This window comes from Lissotriton helveticus, chromosome 4_1 (genome assembly GCF_964261635.1).
Source record: "Lissotriton helveticus chromosome 4_1, aLisHel1.1, whole genome shotgun sequence".
NCBI lineage: Eukaryota > Metazoa > Chordata > Amphibia > Caudata > Salamandridae > Lissotriton > Lissotriton helveticus.
The window spans coordinates 1,110,096,713-1,110,113,056 of record NC_136063.1 but is presented as its reverse complement, the minus strand read 5'-3'; the positions used below and the strand labels follow the sequence as shown (position 1 = coordinate 1,110,113,056).

At 41.8% G+C, this 16,344-nt stretch overlaps 1 protein-coding gene across 1 annotated transcript in view; it reads left to right on the top strand.

The window, feature by feature from the left end:
• Nucleotides 1-16,344, top strand: part of LOC144828114 (dynein axonemal heavy chain 5-like) — a 1,079,012-nt gene that overhangs the window by 390,037 nt on the left and 672,631 nt on the right. Inside the window, exon 47 of the mRNA XM_078686235.1 lies at nt 13,732-14,043. Coding sequence (XP_078542361.1) covers nt 13,732-14,043 — 312 coding nt within the window. The remainder of the gene's footprint in view (nt 1-13,731; nt 14,044-16,344) is intronic.

Genomic DNA, 16,344 nt, shown 5'->3' with positions numbered 1-16,344 from the left:
AAAATAGTTATGGAAGAAACTGATGTCTGCATGTTTGTGAGGAAGTTATATGAACTCTGTCGACGTCACATCCGGTGGACGACGTCAATAAGGAGTCATGCGGCGCCCTCTACGATGTGCACACATGCTATGGGAAAACATTTCTGGATCCAGTCTCAGACTGGGTAGGATTCTAACATAAGGAATCTGCGGCTAGATCCTGTTTCTACCAGATATTGCATTACTGAAGGTAAGTAACTTGTTTGCCAAGCACCTTCACCGCAGAGTATATTAGGGAGATAGGCTTGTAACACTGAGGGTCAGATCTTTTGCCTTTCTTAAAGATCACAACTTTGATTGTTTTGGACCAGGAATTAGGCAGGCCAGATTTGCATCCACAGTTTGTAAGTAAAAGAGACCATAGATCATTATTTGTCTTATACAGATCCATAGGAACTCGATTTGGGCCAGTAGCTTTGTCAGGTGGACAAAGAGAGCTAGAACGCATGAATTTCTGAATCTCAAAAGTTAGAGTGATTGGGCAGATTGGTTCATTAGAGCTAGAAATGTCTAAGGACATGTGAACTTCCATGTTGTTATTATAAATATCCCGAAAGAGAGAGATCCAGCAATTCCCAGAGATATGGGAGCACAGATCATTTAAAAGAAAACCACTATTCTTGACTTGGTTTACAGTCCGCCAGAACCAGCTCAGTATGTTACTGTCACCTGCAGCCAACACATGTTCACAGTGGGGTAGTTTGCCTTTCCTATGTTGAATGGTGCCATGCACTGTATAATTTCCTCTCTGTTGATTTGGCTTTTTATTAAGAGCAGCCTGCAGCTGATGATTAGCATGTGAGCACGATCACACCTGGATATGGACAAAGAAACTTTTACTTGAACCATTCAGCAAAATAAAGCTTTTGACCACCACTTCGTCATCATTGTCATCAGAGAGAGTCGCCAAACCAAGCGAAGACCGTTATCTTTAGATGCTATGTATAATTAGACTTTTATTCGGGCGGGGTCCAGAAATAGGCAGAACCATACCAATTAAACCTAAGGGGTTGCAGACACCAAAATATCTCTTTTACTCCCCCCCCTCCCTCCAGGGAATGATAGAACAAACTCCTGGAAATGAAAACAAAATAAGTAGTAAAGTGGCAGCCCTTGCCGAAAGAAGTTAGTACACTGCTGTGATCAACTGTATGTCTGATCCCAAAGCATCTAAAAGGTTACGCCCAGCAATGTACTCCAACAGTTGGGCGCCACGAGAGTCTAAGAGGTGATGCAGCAAAGGGCCCTCGTTGATCCAGCAGTTGTTAAAGTCCACTGTACTCACCAAGAGTTTTGCGTTAAAATCCCCTTATAAAATCAAATTAGCCGAATTTCGATAGTCTTCAGTCTCCGCCATGTTAAATAAATACATACAATTATGATTTCTGAGGCGGAAAAAGTAATCATTATAAAAGTAAACCAAACAAACCCCCAAATTCTTTCAATTGCCAAAAAAACACTTGGATTCCCCTCGTGGCTGGTAATTCAGTGATAGAGGCACACATTGAGAGCTTGAAGCGAGTAGAAAGCCCCAATTTCGCCCTGCTCAATCCTGACAGGCTGAAAATAGGAACTATTATACATATGAGACAGACTGATCCCTTGGTGGCTTGAAGAGACTGCAGAAAGTCAATCAACTTGCTGTAAGCCCTCCAGCGACTGGAAACGATTTTGTGTCAGGAACCTGTGCTCCATTACCAAGGCTGACTGAGAGAACAAACGTGGTGACTGTGTAGACTAAAGAGTGACAGATGGTGGACAGAAAAACCCCAGAGAAAAACTTGATAGTGCTCTCGGAAGCTGTGCTTTGTAGTTCTTCAGCAGAAAATTGCTAATGAGTGGTAGATGCTTAAAGTGCACAATAACACAGATGCCATTTTTGGACAGCCTGATTCAAGCTACCCTTTTGACCATTAATATGTGGTCAAAGTTACTGATTTTGAAACTCAACTAATGAGCCACTTTATTTTTAAGCTGAGCAGTTGTTTCAGATACAAGCACACCGGGGATATCAGCTAATACACAGCATAAAGAAAAGCTGGTGGCTGATCCACTACAAGCGGTTGCGGATTCATGCCAGGCAGTAAACTAATCTGAGCTTGGATAAAATGTGAAGTAGGTATAGGAAAACGGAATCCCACTAGACCTCTATTTCGTTTTCTTCACTGTTGGCTTATCTAAGATATGTGCACTAACCATGAATTAACTTAATACAGACAGATTATACTCATAGACATACTTTCCGTTGCTTATTTCTTTATTTTTGCTTTTTTGTAATCATTTTAGGCATCTTTTACATAAAAAACCTTTCCCACAGACACCAACAATTTTTGTCAATACAAAATACACGATTCTTCTACAATGTAATACATTCTTTTTGTATCAGGCTAGAGCCTTTAAAAAGTAGAAACTATACAAAGACAATTTTTTTGCGTGTATCTTGAGCTGTCCCCCAACCAACAACCACACAATGTCCACTTTCTCCTTATACTCAAAAGACACACATTTACATACAAATCACATTCATAACCATCCCAACCAGATATTACATACACTAACAGATGCAACAAGGAGATAGCTTCAGGTTTAGCCGTTGTTGTGTTGTAGGTTTGGATGTTATGACATCAACTCTACGTACGTTTCAGTGGAGAATATAAATTGAATCCGCCTTCTTCAGGACCACCTACAATTACGATTCAAAACCAGTGGATTTGACCGGGATTTCTAATGATTGTTAGGCCATATACATCCATTCCAAAAAACTTAAATGGGACCTAATTCGAAATATTTGGCAATTCTGGAACATGGATTTCATTTTTGTGGAAAATAACTTGTCTCATTCCGCAGGGGTCTACTCAATGATATAGATATTGTTTTTAGACTCTTGTCCTTCCCAGAAATGAATTTATGGTCGCGAAATTTACCTACCTGCCCGTGCGATGATTCCTCACCCCAATCTGATATCCATATTTTATTTTTTTGTAAATTTTATATTACCCCTCGCAGGAAAGTCATAATCCCATTCCTTAAAGACATGAACTTAAATAGATGTCGCTTAGCTTTCATAGAATGTCGGAGAATGGACACCGTTTTAACTGTTGTTGTACTTTTAAGTTTTTTTAAACAAGTATTTAAATTGCGAAAATCCTTTGGTGCAAATGAAATATAATGAATTCGTGCATTTTTTAACATATCTGTGTAAATTGTAATTTTCATGTTGTCGCTTTTATGGTTATTGATTTTAACCGAATAAAGTACTTTCTGAATCTGAATCTGATACAGACTCATAAACGGAGAACAATTTCCACATCTCAAGGTATCCCAGTTGTGTTAGACCATTCCTTTTCTAGACCCTACTATATAAGACTACTTCTCATACATCTGACCATGCTCCAAACATGCTTCCTAGCAGAGACAACTTGCGGCAGTGGGCAAGGGGCCACCGCAACCGTAAAATTACCAGCTTGTTCACCATCCAGGACAGGTCACAGAACAGCCAGCTTGGGAGGCTGGAGAGGCATAACCGTAGTTGAGATTTGATCACCCTGGTTTAACAGGACATCCATGGCTTGCGGATGTGACAGGGATGAGACTGAGACACAAGGTGTAGTACATAAAGAGCTAACGCTTCGCAGTTTGTCAATCTTAATCTCTAAGGTCATAACACTTTCTAGCAATGGCTTTAGCAAGTCCTTGAAAAAAGTGCCAAGCTCGGCACATCAAGGTTCAATATAACCATGGGAAACATGAGTGCTGGTAGAAGGTATGGCCGTGTGGGTGCAGCAATATGCAAATCAGGTGGGGTGACTGCCTGGTTATGTCTCACCAAACCTTTCTTGGGGCCTTTGGCTGCCGATTCGGCAGATGCCGAAGGGAATGGAGGCTGCAGGCGTTTGGGCTATTGGCGGACGTACTAGTACTTTGTCCATGGTGTTCAGTAGAAGAGCTCAGAAGTATGTGAAAGGAATGAACGGGTGTGGAGCAAGAAGCAAAATCAAGACTGATCGAAGAGTTGAGGCCTTCCTGTTCGAAGTGCTAGTCTGCACCCCCACATCATCTTTAACGAAACCTTCAATTGTGGGGCCTGGTAACAGTTTTTTTCCATGCCCATCATTAAAAGCAGATAAGAGACGAGGCCCAGTCCTGCCTAGCCTTTGATGGGCAGAGATAGGCCCGCTCTTCGCCTGGTCTTCACCCCAGGGCATGCCAGGGTGCATCCCCCACACTGCAGCGAAAACAGCTGCACAATATAGCAATTCGGCCCTCCTAAAGGAGATAGAATTCTGGGGCTTGTGGTCCTCATCCTTCAGCAGCCACCACATCAGACTCGTCGAAGCACTTAATGAAGTAATACAGCGAGGAGTAAACATGAGCCATAGTCGTAATCTCCTTTGAATAATCAAACCTTGACACACAATAAAACATTATTTAGGTTTTAAATGGAACAATTACCGTAGAATGCACTTTGTGGTATGAATTGTTTAGGCTGTACAATCCACAAACGATCCTTCAATAATAACCCACTTTGAAGCTAATGAAATAACCTCCTGGGCGCGGGTTCATGGTTGGCACACTTTTAAAATTGGCTCATAAAATGTAATTCAAAATTCACAATTGTCGGGTGGGTGACGGTTTGTTACAGCACTGTAAGTTCCAATTGGCCACGTTGGCCATTATGTAATATTTCAATAAAATCTATAAAAAATGTGTCATGGAAAAAACCCGAAATTGTCCTACTTGAGAAATAAAATGCCTCTTACTGCCATCACATCCATCAACTCCAGGGAAATGTATACTGATACAGCCGTTATATGTTGAATTCTGTGTTAATTTCTCTTGGCCACCTGTAGTTCGGAGCACACCCACATTATAGGGTCCACCGTCCTCTCTGCATATAAAGGGCATTTGGAGCCCCACATAAAGGAAATGTATTTATTTTTCAGGGCAGGGGGCTTGAAAGGGTAAATACCTTTGGCACAGTAATCTGATTTAAATCCTGCCCCCTCCACGTATTCTTGGAATATCAACAAGCTTTCTGACATTCCATGCCTGTGAATTCTGTGTCCAACTCAACCTTATTCTCTCTGTTTCACAACACAATATCCCTTTGATTATGGTCAATTGGCATAATTTGCATAAATAATTTAATTCATAGATGGTTTTGAAGAAGGGAAAGACATCTTTTGGATGCATGGATTGCTGCTTCGGGTTTTGTATAAGGAGCTAAATCTCAGATTTATGCCTACTGACTCACCACTGTGGGAATCTTTGAGTTCATTTTTATTCCATCCTTCCATACCAAACACATAATGTCAGATATTTGGAACTTTTATGTAGTAAAACGCCGTATTAGTCCAACAGATAAGTTTCACTGTCCATTCATCTTGGAGGTATTAGCTTTTTACAAACTGCCCTACTTTAGTACAGCTACATATGTTTGGACCCCTTCTCCAGATCAGCCAGCAAAGGTTAGGTTGCCCCAGTTCAAACCAGAACATTTCTTCAAGTATTGCCGGAAAACACAAATAATTGTGTCCCAGTTGACATGGTCAAGTCATTTGTTTTTACTTCACACTCAACAGAAGACATTGATGGAGAGTCTAAAAGCACATGGGCAACACGCAGGGTCGGACTGGGACAACGTGCCCCTCTTTGGCGACCAAGATAGCTTAAAAAGTAGCTCACATTTTCAAATCAGGCTTTTTTTTAATCTTGAAAAGACATGCTGTGTGGTTATTTTGCACAGTTGATGAAAGTGCATGCATTTATGTTTGGTGCAGTCAATGCATGTTACAATCTCAGACCAATCAACAGCCAGAACCATCCTACCAGGCCATAGAACCGACCCGCAAACTGCTAAAAAGCACCCCACATGCTCACGTGTCAGACCAGTCCATCGGGCACCTACTGATTGCCCTTTTTGGCCAGTCCGACCATGGCAGCATGCTAGTATAGATAATCACTATTCAGAAGGAATCAGGCTTCAGTCGACGTCCAGTAAGAGAAGCCTCCCTACTTGGCCGAGAAACAGCAAGAAATGCAGAGAGAGGAAGCAGCTATTCTGATGTGCAAAAGCATTCCTCAGCTACCCAGTCTGAATGGCAATGATCCCCCGTGAAGCGCTGGACTCATTTTAAAATGTCGAAAGCAGCATGTCAAAATCCCATTAACAAGCCCCCTGCCTGTGAGGAATGAGATTCTAACCTCATCCTTCAGCCTGGGATGAAAGATATTCAGCACCGGGGTGCTCGCAGAGCTGCAATTCACTCTCAGTGACGAGAGCCCTGCTAGCGGACGCCATTACACTTTTGATTTTCATAAACCATAAAATGTAGTCTGCGAAAAAGGGAATAGGGCGCCAAATATGCAATGCACCCTCAGGTTTGTAATTTTTTCTCGTGCTCTATTAATTCAATATCCATTTAACCATTTTCTTCTACTTTAGAGTGCGTAACGCTGCATTTTACATTGAACGTGATGACATAAATGTAATCTACATCATATCCCGACATCAAGAACCGAGTTTGGCGACTCTCAAACGCAAACCTTTCTGGGGGGATGGATGGGTTCGGTTCTGGAGGTTTAATGTTCAGTGTTTTCAGTTGTATTACCGGTTTTCCTTGTCTGCAAAGGCTGAGAAAAAGATAGATAATTTTACATAAACAGTTTAAGAGTAATATTTCCCCAAAACATGACAAAACTATAATACTATGATAAAAAAAAAAATAGCTGCAGTTGCTCAACTTATCTGGACTCTTTACCATCTTCATAAGGTTGAAAGGTAAAAATGATTTCTTATACTACATTGTCTTTCTACCCTTCTTTCCTCTCTTCCTAGGTGTTCGCCATAAAAACTTAGAAATTAGTTATTTTACAATGTTTACCTAAATAAACTATTCTCTCATAATACCTTTAATCCTGGCTGATGGCCTTTTGTTGCACTGTTGTGTAGTAAAGTAGAATCTCCTTGGTCTGTGTGCATTTTAAATAGAAAAACAAATCAATTTACACCCACGAAAAGACAAGTAACAGCTAGGCGCTGTAAACATATGTTTTGTCTCAATTTCTATTAAGTTTAAGAGTACATTTAATGGAAACACAAACTGTCTAGCTCCCGCCTTCCATTACAGCCCTATGTATTGTGGTTATGATTTTCTTGCAATCATGAAAATTGGTTTCTTTGGAAATTGCAGTATTTTTCCCAAATAGCTCATGATTGCACCAATATGTTGCTATGTTTATTTTGTGCCTGTTCCAAGCCTCTCAGATGGCCCTTGATGTAGCCAAGATGTGTTGTCTGTTGTATTCTCCTTGGCGATGACTCCACTCCATGGACTGTTACTTATTATTTGTCAATGGCTGGATGGTTTTGTTCCTGCCGTACCACTTTGGCAGCGGGTTCTAATGGCAGAGAGGGCCGTTGCGTGGATGGACTGCTTGATCAGCTTCAGTGTTTGTTGTCTTCTTAATTACTGCGACGTGGGATGCCCTACAATGCATCAATTTGTCAGAACGCACAAACATATTTTCAGAAGGGAGAAGTAAACATCATTGGAACTCTCGCCTCCTGGCATGATCAGACAATGAGCAAGCCGCTGTTCAATATGTGCTGATCAGGGTAATGCAAGCCTGAGCCGAACAATTCATTATCACTGGGTGGCACACAAGGGGATATAAGTGGTGCTCACTTGAATATTAAATAGAGAACAATTGGAATCTAAGCTTTTTGTAGCAGGCATATCAATATGCAGAGCAGGTCTTTCCTTTGTTGAACGGCAGAAACCCTTAAGATTTTTTCAATAGTACACATAAGCAGACGCAAAGTACTTTAGGTGGATTTCAAGTGTTACTCTGCCCTCATCTTAATTATGTTTTAATTATTTTTTTAATTTGTTTTATGGGAATAGGAACACTTGAGCCCTTTGGGTGGACTTTTACTAGGACAATTAATTTATAGTGTACGCAATATCTTAATCCTTTCTTCCTCATCACACTCTATTCCTATTGAGGTTGGCCATGCATTCCAGAGATAGTAGAACTAACTAAGGAACCCATCGCCGGCCTTTTGCTATAAAATGAGCCTTTTGTGATTGATTTTTATGAGTGGGTCCTCTCTCAATAAGACAGATTGTTTTGATCACTAATAGTTATTCTTATTGCTGGTTTTACCTGGTTGTACTACTTCTGCATTGGGGATATCTCTTTCTTCTCCACGGGGGAATGCCTGGTATGAAGGGCACTTGGGTTCCTCAGCAGCTTCCAAATCCGTCTGGTCTGCACAAATGGAAGCTATGTCACTGGGGCTTGTGGACAAGCCACTTGTCCTCCTCAGTATAGAACACAAATTTGTGGTGGAAAACTATAGTTTAAGTAACTTAAATGTATATCTTTCTGCTCATGTGGCGGGTAGCCCCACTTTGCATTTTTCACAAGCCTTCAAGAACATCGTTGTCATTTCACAAGAAATCGTTTTGCGCCGGCAAAGCCAACTAACACACCTTTCAAAAGTTTATAGGAAAAATATGCAAAAAATGTTTATAACAAATGTTGACATAGTTGTATTCCTACTTGAAAACAACTTGATCTAGGTGGAATGGCGAAATACAAAAGGGAATGTAATGTGATTAATCGTAGACACTGGCTAGAGTTTCACCAGTATACACAGTTCAAGAGAGACACTATTGAAGTTGTTCTCGAAAATAAATAAATTCAAAGTCCAAATTACAATAATTTACAAAGGACCATACCCTTCTCTCACAGACATAGGGTCAGATTCCGATGCAGTTTGGAAATCTTCCCGGCCGAATCGGTTTGGGAATGGTTTCCAACCGACTCAGATCTTGTAGAGCAGAGTAAACCCCTGATTTACTCAAGAGAACAGCTTTTGAGTCTTCAGAGACAGGGATTCTCTCAATGTCAACATATGGACTTGGATGCCTCAGCTGACGCTTTGTCATATGTTTGTCCTCATGTAAATTTCAGATGTCTCAGTTTGGTGTTAGCGAGGCCCCCATGAAGAGTCTTTCGATCCCCCCTGCCACCTTGGATCATTCTCTTCTGGGCTTCCTTATTAATTTGAGACCCCTCATCAGGAATAAAATAGGTTTTAGGGATTTCGTATCTCTCCGTAAGCTGGACTGGGTGTTTATCACAGAGACATGGGCCAGAGACTGTTCTGGCCCTGATCTGGTGGAGACAATCCCTTCGGGATATGCCCTATCTATAGGGTAGGCAAAATGGGTGGGGGTCTAGGCATTCTCTATAAGGACGTCTATTCTTGCCATTCGAAGCCACTCAGCACTTCTCTTGACCAGTATCAGGCATTATATTTCTCGTAGAAATTTCATCCATCTGAAAGCTTCACGGGCATTCTGAATTTATCCCCCTCCTGGACCAAGAACACTGTTTAGCAAGGACTTTAGCAACCTCATATAACCCTACTTGGCAAGACCTAATCTCACCCTTCTGGGGGATTTTAATTTCCACATGGATAAGACTCTATGCAAGGAAACACAAACCTTCCTAGAAACCCTGGACTGCTGTGGTCTACCACAATTGGTTATGGGCCCCACCCATATAGCTGGACATACATTGGATGGCATATTTTCTAACAATTCCAGGCTTGTGGTAAGAGAACCTCTTCAACTTTCCTGGTCCGACCACTATGCCGTCCCTTTCCACTTCCAGATCCCTGTATCTTGTTCAGCTCTAAATAATAACAATTTAACAGAAAGGAAGAGACTTTTTAGTTGTATTGGTAAGGAGGCTCTTCTTAATTCACTTAATAACCAACAATGCCCCTCTCACATGGATGTTAACTTGGCGGCTAATGAATTCTCCAACTGGCTTCTGGCAGCTATCAACAGTCTAGCCCCGCGAAGAAGCATTATGCGGCTAGGAAAAAGCCCTGTTCCCCCTGGTTTTCCAATTGGTTGTGAAAACTAAGACAATCCTGCCGCCATCAGAAAGGATTTGGTGGTTAGATCTCAATCCTACAGGAAGAGATTTACATAAGCAAAGGCTAAGGGAATTTAAGTCCACCATCTTTGAGGAAAAAGTATCTTTTCATTCCAAGATTACAGGTTCCCTTATATCTCCCAGGGAGCTTTTTAATTTAATCAACTCCCTTTCCCCCCCTTCAGTCTCTGGTCACACGGATATCTCCCAGGACCTTTGTGACAGAATGGCTAGTTTTTTCAGTTCTAGGATCTCTGAACTATACTCTGCCTTTGAAACTGTCAATGCTGGGACCTACAACCCAGCCCCTACCGACCTCCTCCCTCCGCTCGATAACCTTGCAACTCTGGCAGAGGAAGGCAAGCTTCTTACCTTCCCCTCCTGTCCCCTAGAGGATACAGACCGATTGTTAGGGGGAATTACTCTTGGTTACCCTTTGGAGCCCTGCCACTGAAGTTCCTAAAATTAGGGAAGGAAGTCATTGTACCCCACTTTACCTCAGTGCTTAAGGGAGCTATCTCAGCTGGGCAGTGCCCTATTCCTTGGAAGACTGTGGTTGTCAAACCATTTCTAAAAAAACTGAATTTAAAAAGTACTGCCCAATCTCCCATCTCCGTTTTACCTGTACCAGCAAATATTCTGGAGAAACACTTGAATTCACATCTTAGCCCCCACCTAGAGGAACATCAGTTGCTCGATGGCTCGATGGCTGGCAGCATGGTTTCAGAAGTAATCACAGCACGGAGACGGTGTTAACCTCTGTAATCAACAACATTCACTTTCAGGTTGACGCCGGACATTCCACACTGTTGATTCTCCTTGACCTTACTGCCTTCGACACTATATCTCATTTGAGACACAGTGAACCGGCTCTGGGGTTGGGGGCATTGCCTTTAAGCTGCTCACTTCATTCCTTAGTGACCAGGCACAATTAGTGAAAATGGAGCAATTTTCTTTGGCCCCTGGCCACGTGTTCTGTGGAGTCCCTCAGGGCTCCTCACTGTGCCCAACCCTTTTTAATATTTACGTCACAACTTTGGCCAAGGTTGTCAGATCCTTTGGACTGGTGGTGCTGTCCTATGCTGATGACACACAAATTATGGTGTCCATCACAAACAGTGTAGAGACGTCTACCACCAATTTTAAAAACTGTATGCAGGCAGTCTCTTCTTGGTTGATAGAAAACTATCTTAAATTGAACGGGGACAAAATTGAGGTTCTGATCTTCGGAAACCAACAGCAGGTCTGGTCCAATGCCTGGTGGCCTGACAGCCTTGGTCCCTGTCCTTGCCCAGTGTCCCAAGGAAAAAATCTTGGTGTCATTGTGGACAACTCTCTTTCCTTGGGCCCTCAGATTAATAGAATGGTGTCCACCTGCTTCGGGACCATCAGGATCCTTAGGAATATTTAGCATTTTCTATCCTTAGCCTCTCGTAAGCTGGCAGTCATTGTTCTACTTTTATCTAGACTAGATTACTGTAATGCCCTATATTTGGGTATTAACAAAGCGCTCATCCACCGTCTGCAGCTGGTACAAAACGTGGCAGCCAGGCTGGTGATGGTCCTCCCTAAATTTCATTCAGTCTCGGACACTGTAAGAGAGCTGCACTGGCTCCCTTTAGATCGGAGAATCCTGTTCAAGTATCTCTGTCTCACACACAAGGCTTTCTACAATCTAGGCTCAGAAGGTATTAAATGTCTCTTCCGACGCTATGTTCCTACCAAACAGCTAAGATCAGCCAATAAAAATCTGCTGGTAGTTCCCAGGTTTAAGAGAGTCAGATGGGTGGGCAGAGCCTTCTCCGTTGCTGTCGCCAGGCTCTGGAACTCCCTCCTGTCTATAATCTCGGGACAAGAATCTCACTGTCTCTTCCACAAAGTCCTGAAGACATGGCTCTTTACCAGTTTGTCAGAATGAGCCTCACAGGTACCACTGTTTGATTGCCCATCCACAGCGCCTTGACGCCTCTGGGCAAAGTTTATGCCTAAAGACCATTATTCATTCATTCATTCATTGGGAGAGTCCGACCGACCAATTACAATGTATCCAATGCTTCTAGATACGATTTGGTTGATTTCAATGGGAGCCTATATTCCAACTGAATGCATAGGCTCCCATTAAAGAAAGGGGTGGCTGGGGAAAATCGGGCACCCTGTGGCAGGCACCCCCTGGTGCCTGCCACACTGTGCATGGCTGGTAAGGGGGGACCCATGGGTACCACCACAGGCCTGATTGGGAAGGCACCGGGTGCCGGGGGTCCCGCTATGGGCCCCCAAATTTCAATTCTGACTGCCGATTCGAGGCGGGCGACGTAATTTGGAAAGGCTGCCCAAATCCAACATCATAATCATTCGTTCGGAAAGACGGCCCATAGAGATGTACGATTCTGCGCTGTATGGCTCAGTCATTCTGAATGCTGTCGGGTTCAGATTGAGATATTCCTAACGCCTAACTCGCATTGTACTCGGTTTGTCGGAAACCTTTCTAATTCGGTTTGAAAGACACGTTCCCAATCTGATTCAGACGGAGCAAATTCCGTTAGGAGGCCTTCCAAACCGCATCGGAATTGGCCCCATAATGTTAAAAATCCACATTTTCAGACCTTGAATCAATTATTCTTTTTCTTCTGCTATCTCACCTTTCAGCAGGCTTTCTGTATAGCAAAAACTGGTGGCAGCAAATTCAATTGCAGAACAATCACCATCTAGGCCAAGTCAGCAGAGCCCCTGAGACTCAGTAGTGGGCTAGGCCTCAGTGACTAAAAGGAGAATTTAGACAAAAGATCAGAAAAAAAAATTCATGTGGACTAAATATTGTGTCAATAATATTGATTAAAAAAATATTGTGAAGGCAAGTTTTAATTGGTGAGCAAAGTTTTACAATTTTCAACTCCAATTATATCTACTGTGTCAATATATATATCTCCCAGGTACGTAGATGTGGACTTAAGGATACTAATATCAATACTTACCTATTAGCACTTACCTTCTCGATATTTTGGTTCTCGATATTTTTGACACAATATTCTGTCCACACGATATTTCTGTTACTGATATTCAGTCAGTGATCTTCTTCCATGCCCTACTCATCTGGATCACCCGTCCTTAGCAACATTATTTCACGTAATGCTTGCAGCTGTTTTGACATTTTAGCACAATGCAGGTATTTAATGTTTGTACATAATATTCTGTATTTACTGCACCACGTTATTTGCCAAGTCATTTAATTTTTGCTGTGTCAATTTTCTTTGAACTGATTCGCAGGAATCAGATTTGCTCATAAATTAACAATTCATTAATTGAACAACTCATGTTAAAAGTTACATATTTTGCCTAGCATTCACAATCATAATTTGAGAAACTAGGGTACAGGTTCCTCGATTTGTATGTTTAAATACTAAATGAAGCATATCTCCACTGAGAAGTTTGGTTAAAAAGTATGAATTTCAAGAGGTCAAATCATTCTGGAAGACCTGTGCTGCCTCCTCCCCTTCTTACCTGCATCCTAGTTGTAAATTCTTATATTTGAACATTACACTTGATGGAGGTGTTGGTAAACATCATACAAAAGTAATATAATATTTTCAAAAATCAAGTTTGAATTTTGTGCCTGAAGCCAATGTTTGCTGCTTCAGGCTGAATTTTGCTTTGTCACAATCAACATTAGGTCTTTGCAAATGCATTTTGTCAAACAACTGATCATGCTTTTTTCTGATTCGTATACACTGATTTTAGGGAGAACATGTCTGGATAGTATTGGATGGTCCTGTAGATGCTATTTGGATTGAGAATCTGAACTCTGTTCTTGATGACAATAAAACGCTAACCTTAGCCAATGGAGATCGTATCCCGATGGCACCAAACTGCAAGATTGTGTTTGAGCCTCACAACATTGACAATGCATCACCAGCCACAGTGTCTAGAAATGGCATGGTCTTCATGAGCTCTTCCGTGCTAGATTGGAGACCCATCTTAAAAGCCTGGCTCAAAACCCTGCCACCAACACATCAAGATATCCTTTGGACTTGCTTTGAAAACATCTTTCAGGTACAGCCACGTACATTTGTTTTCCCATTAGAAAAGATGTTCTGTATATTTGAGTAAACATTTGAAGATTGCGTAAATTAATGACTTCATGATTTTTCAATGAGCTCCTGTCTTTCACTTGTGCACCACATCTGGTAAACATCGATGAATCATTCAGTAAGGTTGTCTATAATTTAATAAATTTGCATTTATCTAAATAAACTCTGTTTTGAGGATGATCTATCCTACACGGTAGAGTAAACACTTTACATATCTCACTCTTACAATTTTGATATATGTATACAGTATTTCTATTGAGCAAACCTAGCCAAAAGGCAGCAGAGCGCTATACAAGGTCAAAGACAAATATTAAGTCAACAAGTGATAGTGGAGGTAATTGGGGTGTGGGCGACTGTTAATGCGTTGTGATGTAGCGTTCCTCAAAGAGGTGAGTCTTGAGTGATATTATTATTCTTAACATGTGATTGTCTCCTTACAAAATAGTACTATCATAATTGGTCCAATGTAGTCCCCAGTAAAATGTTGTTGCCATAAATGACTCAATGCTTAAATAGAGACTATATGGTGCTGGCTATGCATGTTGGCAGGAGTAGAGAAGAAGATGTACATGAATTCCCACCTAGATGAGGGTACTTACAATGCCTTCCTCCATCATCCTGCCTTTCTTGGGCAATGTAGTGATGCTCTAAAGAGCTTTCTCCATTAAGACACTGTCTTGGTCACTAAAAGAACCAGGAAAGGAGGCTCCACAACACCCCTGTTTGCACAATGACAGACTAATAGAGTGTTCCACAGATTTACTATCCTACACATGGTAAAGAAGACAAATATATCAATGGATTTTAATTGGACATTTGAGAAAAAAAGTAACATTTAATGCCCTGTCATTGTTCATTTAAAACCATTATCCAGATGCCAGCCAAATGAATTGCAGTAATCCATGCTCATCACAAGCATGTACCAGATACTTTATACTTTTTACATACTTTCTTAGAAAATGTTCCATTCTTCTTCCATGAAACACCAGTTTGGTCTACTCGGGATACACATACAGAGCAAATGACCCGAAGGTAGCTTACTAGATGATTAGGTAGACCAAAAGACTATGACCGTGCCCTTGTGTATTGAGTGTGACTCCGTCCCTGGTTGATGCATCCTGGTCACAATTGTTAGTTATAAGCCATCCAAGACGTTAAATATTATTACTGGAATGAGACTTATTATTCTCTGATTCGTGTCACAATACTTGTAAAGCTTTCATAAACAGATACACGTGACAGCTCTTCAGGAGAGGTGCCAAATCATTAGTCAACTGTTATGAAGTGGAGAGCATGGAAGGCAAAGTGAACTTAGGTTAGATAAACCACGACATCTCTTGAAACGTGTCTCTCCGGTGAAGTGGTTTCAACATATCAAGAACAAGAGTGACCAGCCTTAGTCAATGGGATACACATCAGTGACCTAGGATAGTGTGTCCATCAGCTGGAAAGCTGGTAGGAGCATGTTAAAGGCCCCCAAGGAGAGGTAATTCCCCCACGCCACCTTCAGCAAATATGTTTCCTGGCTTTCAAGCAGTAACAAATGACCACATAAGAACTATTGTGTCAACAATAAAAACCGGATCGGCCCTGGACCCTTGTCCTTTTTCAATTCTCCCGCCTGTAATGGAGTCTATTATTCCAGCACTTACCCAAGTCTGCAATTCAATTTTGCTCTCAGGCACATATCCAGACCCACTAAAAAATACTTTATTAAAACCTTTACTAAAAAAACCTTCCCTTGATAAAAACGATCTGAAAAATTATAGGCCCATTGCGAGTCTCCCGTTCATGGCCAAAGTAATTGAAAAGGCCATGAATTCCCAGTTATCTGAACACATTGAAAAAATTCATCTCTTGGATGACACGCAATTCGGTTTCCGGAAATACCACGGGACCGAAACAGCCTTGATAAAGGCTGCCGATGATATCAGGGCAATCAGGGATCAAGGGGGGACAGCGATCCTGGTAATGCTGGACTTGTCCGCAGCCTTCGACACGGTCGACCATACCATCTTGGTCGACCGTGTCGAAAGGATCGGCATCTGTCACTCTGCCAAAGACCTGCTTGCTTCGTTCTTAGCTAATAGAACGCAAGCGGTCACTTTAGGACCTTTTCAATCGGCGCCACAATCATCACCATGTGGAGTTCCTCAAGGCTCATCCCTTAGTCCGACACTTTTTAACATCTATGTGTCGGACCTTGCTAATGTCATCAAAGCACATGGGATGAGCCTAACCTCCTATGCTGATGATACTCAGT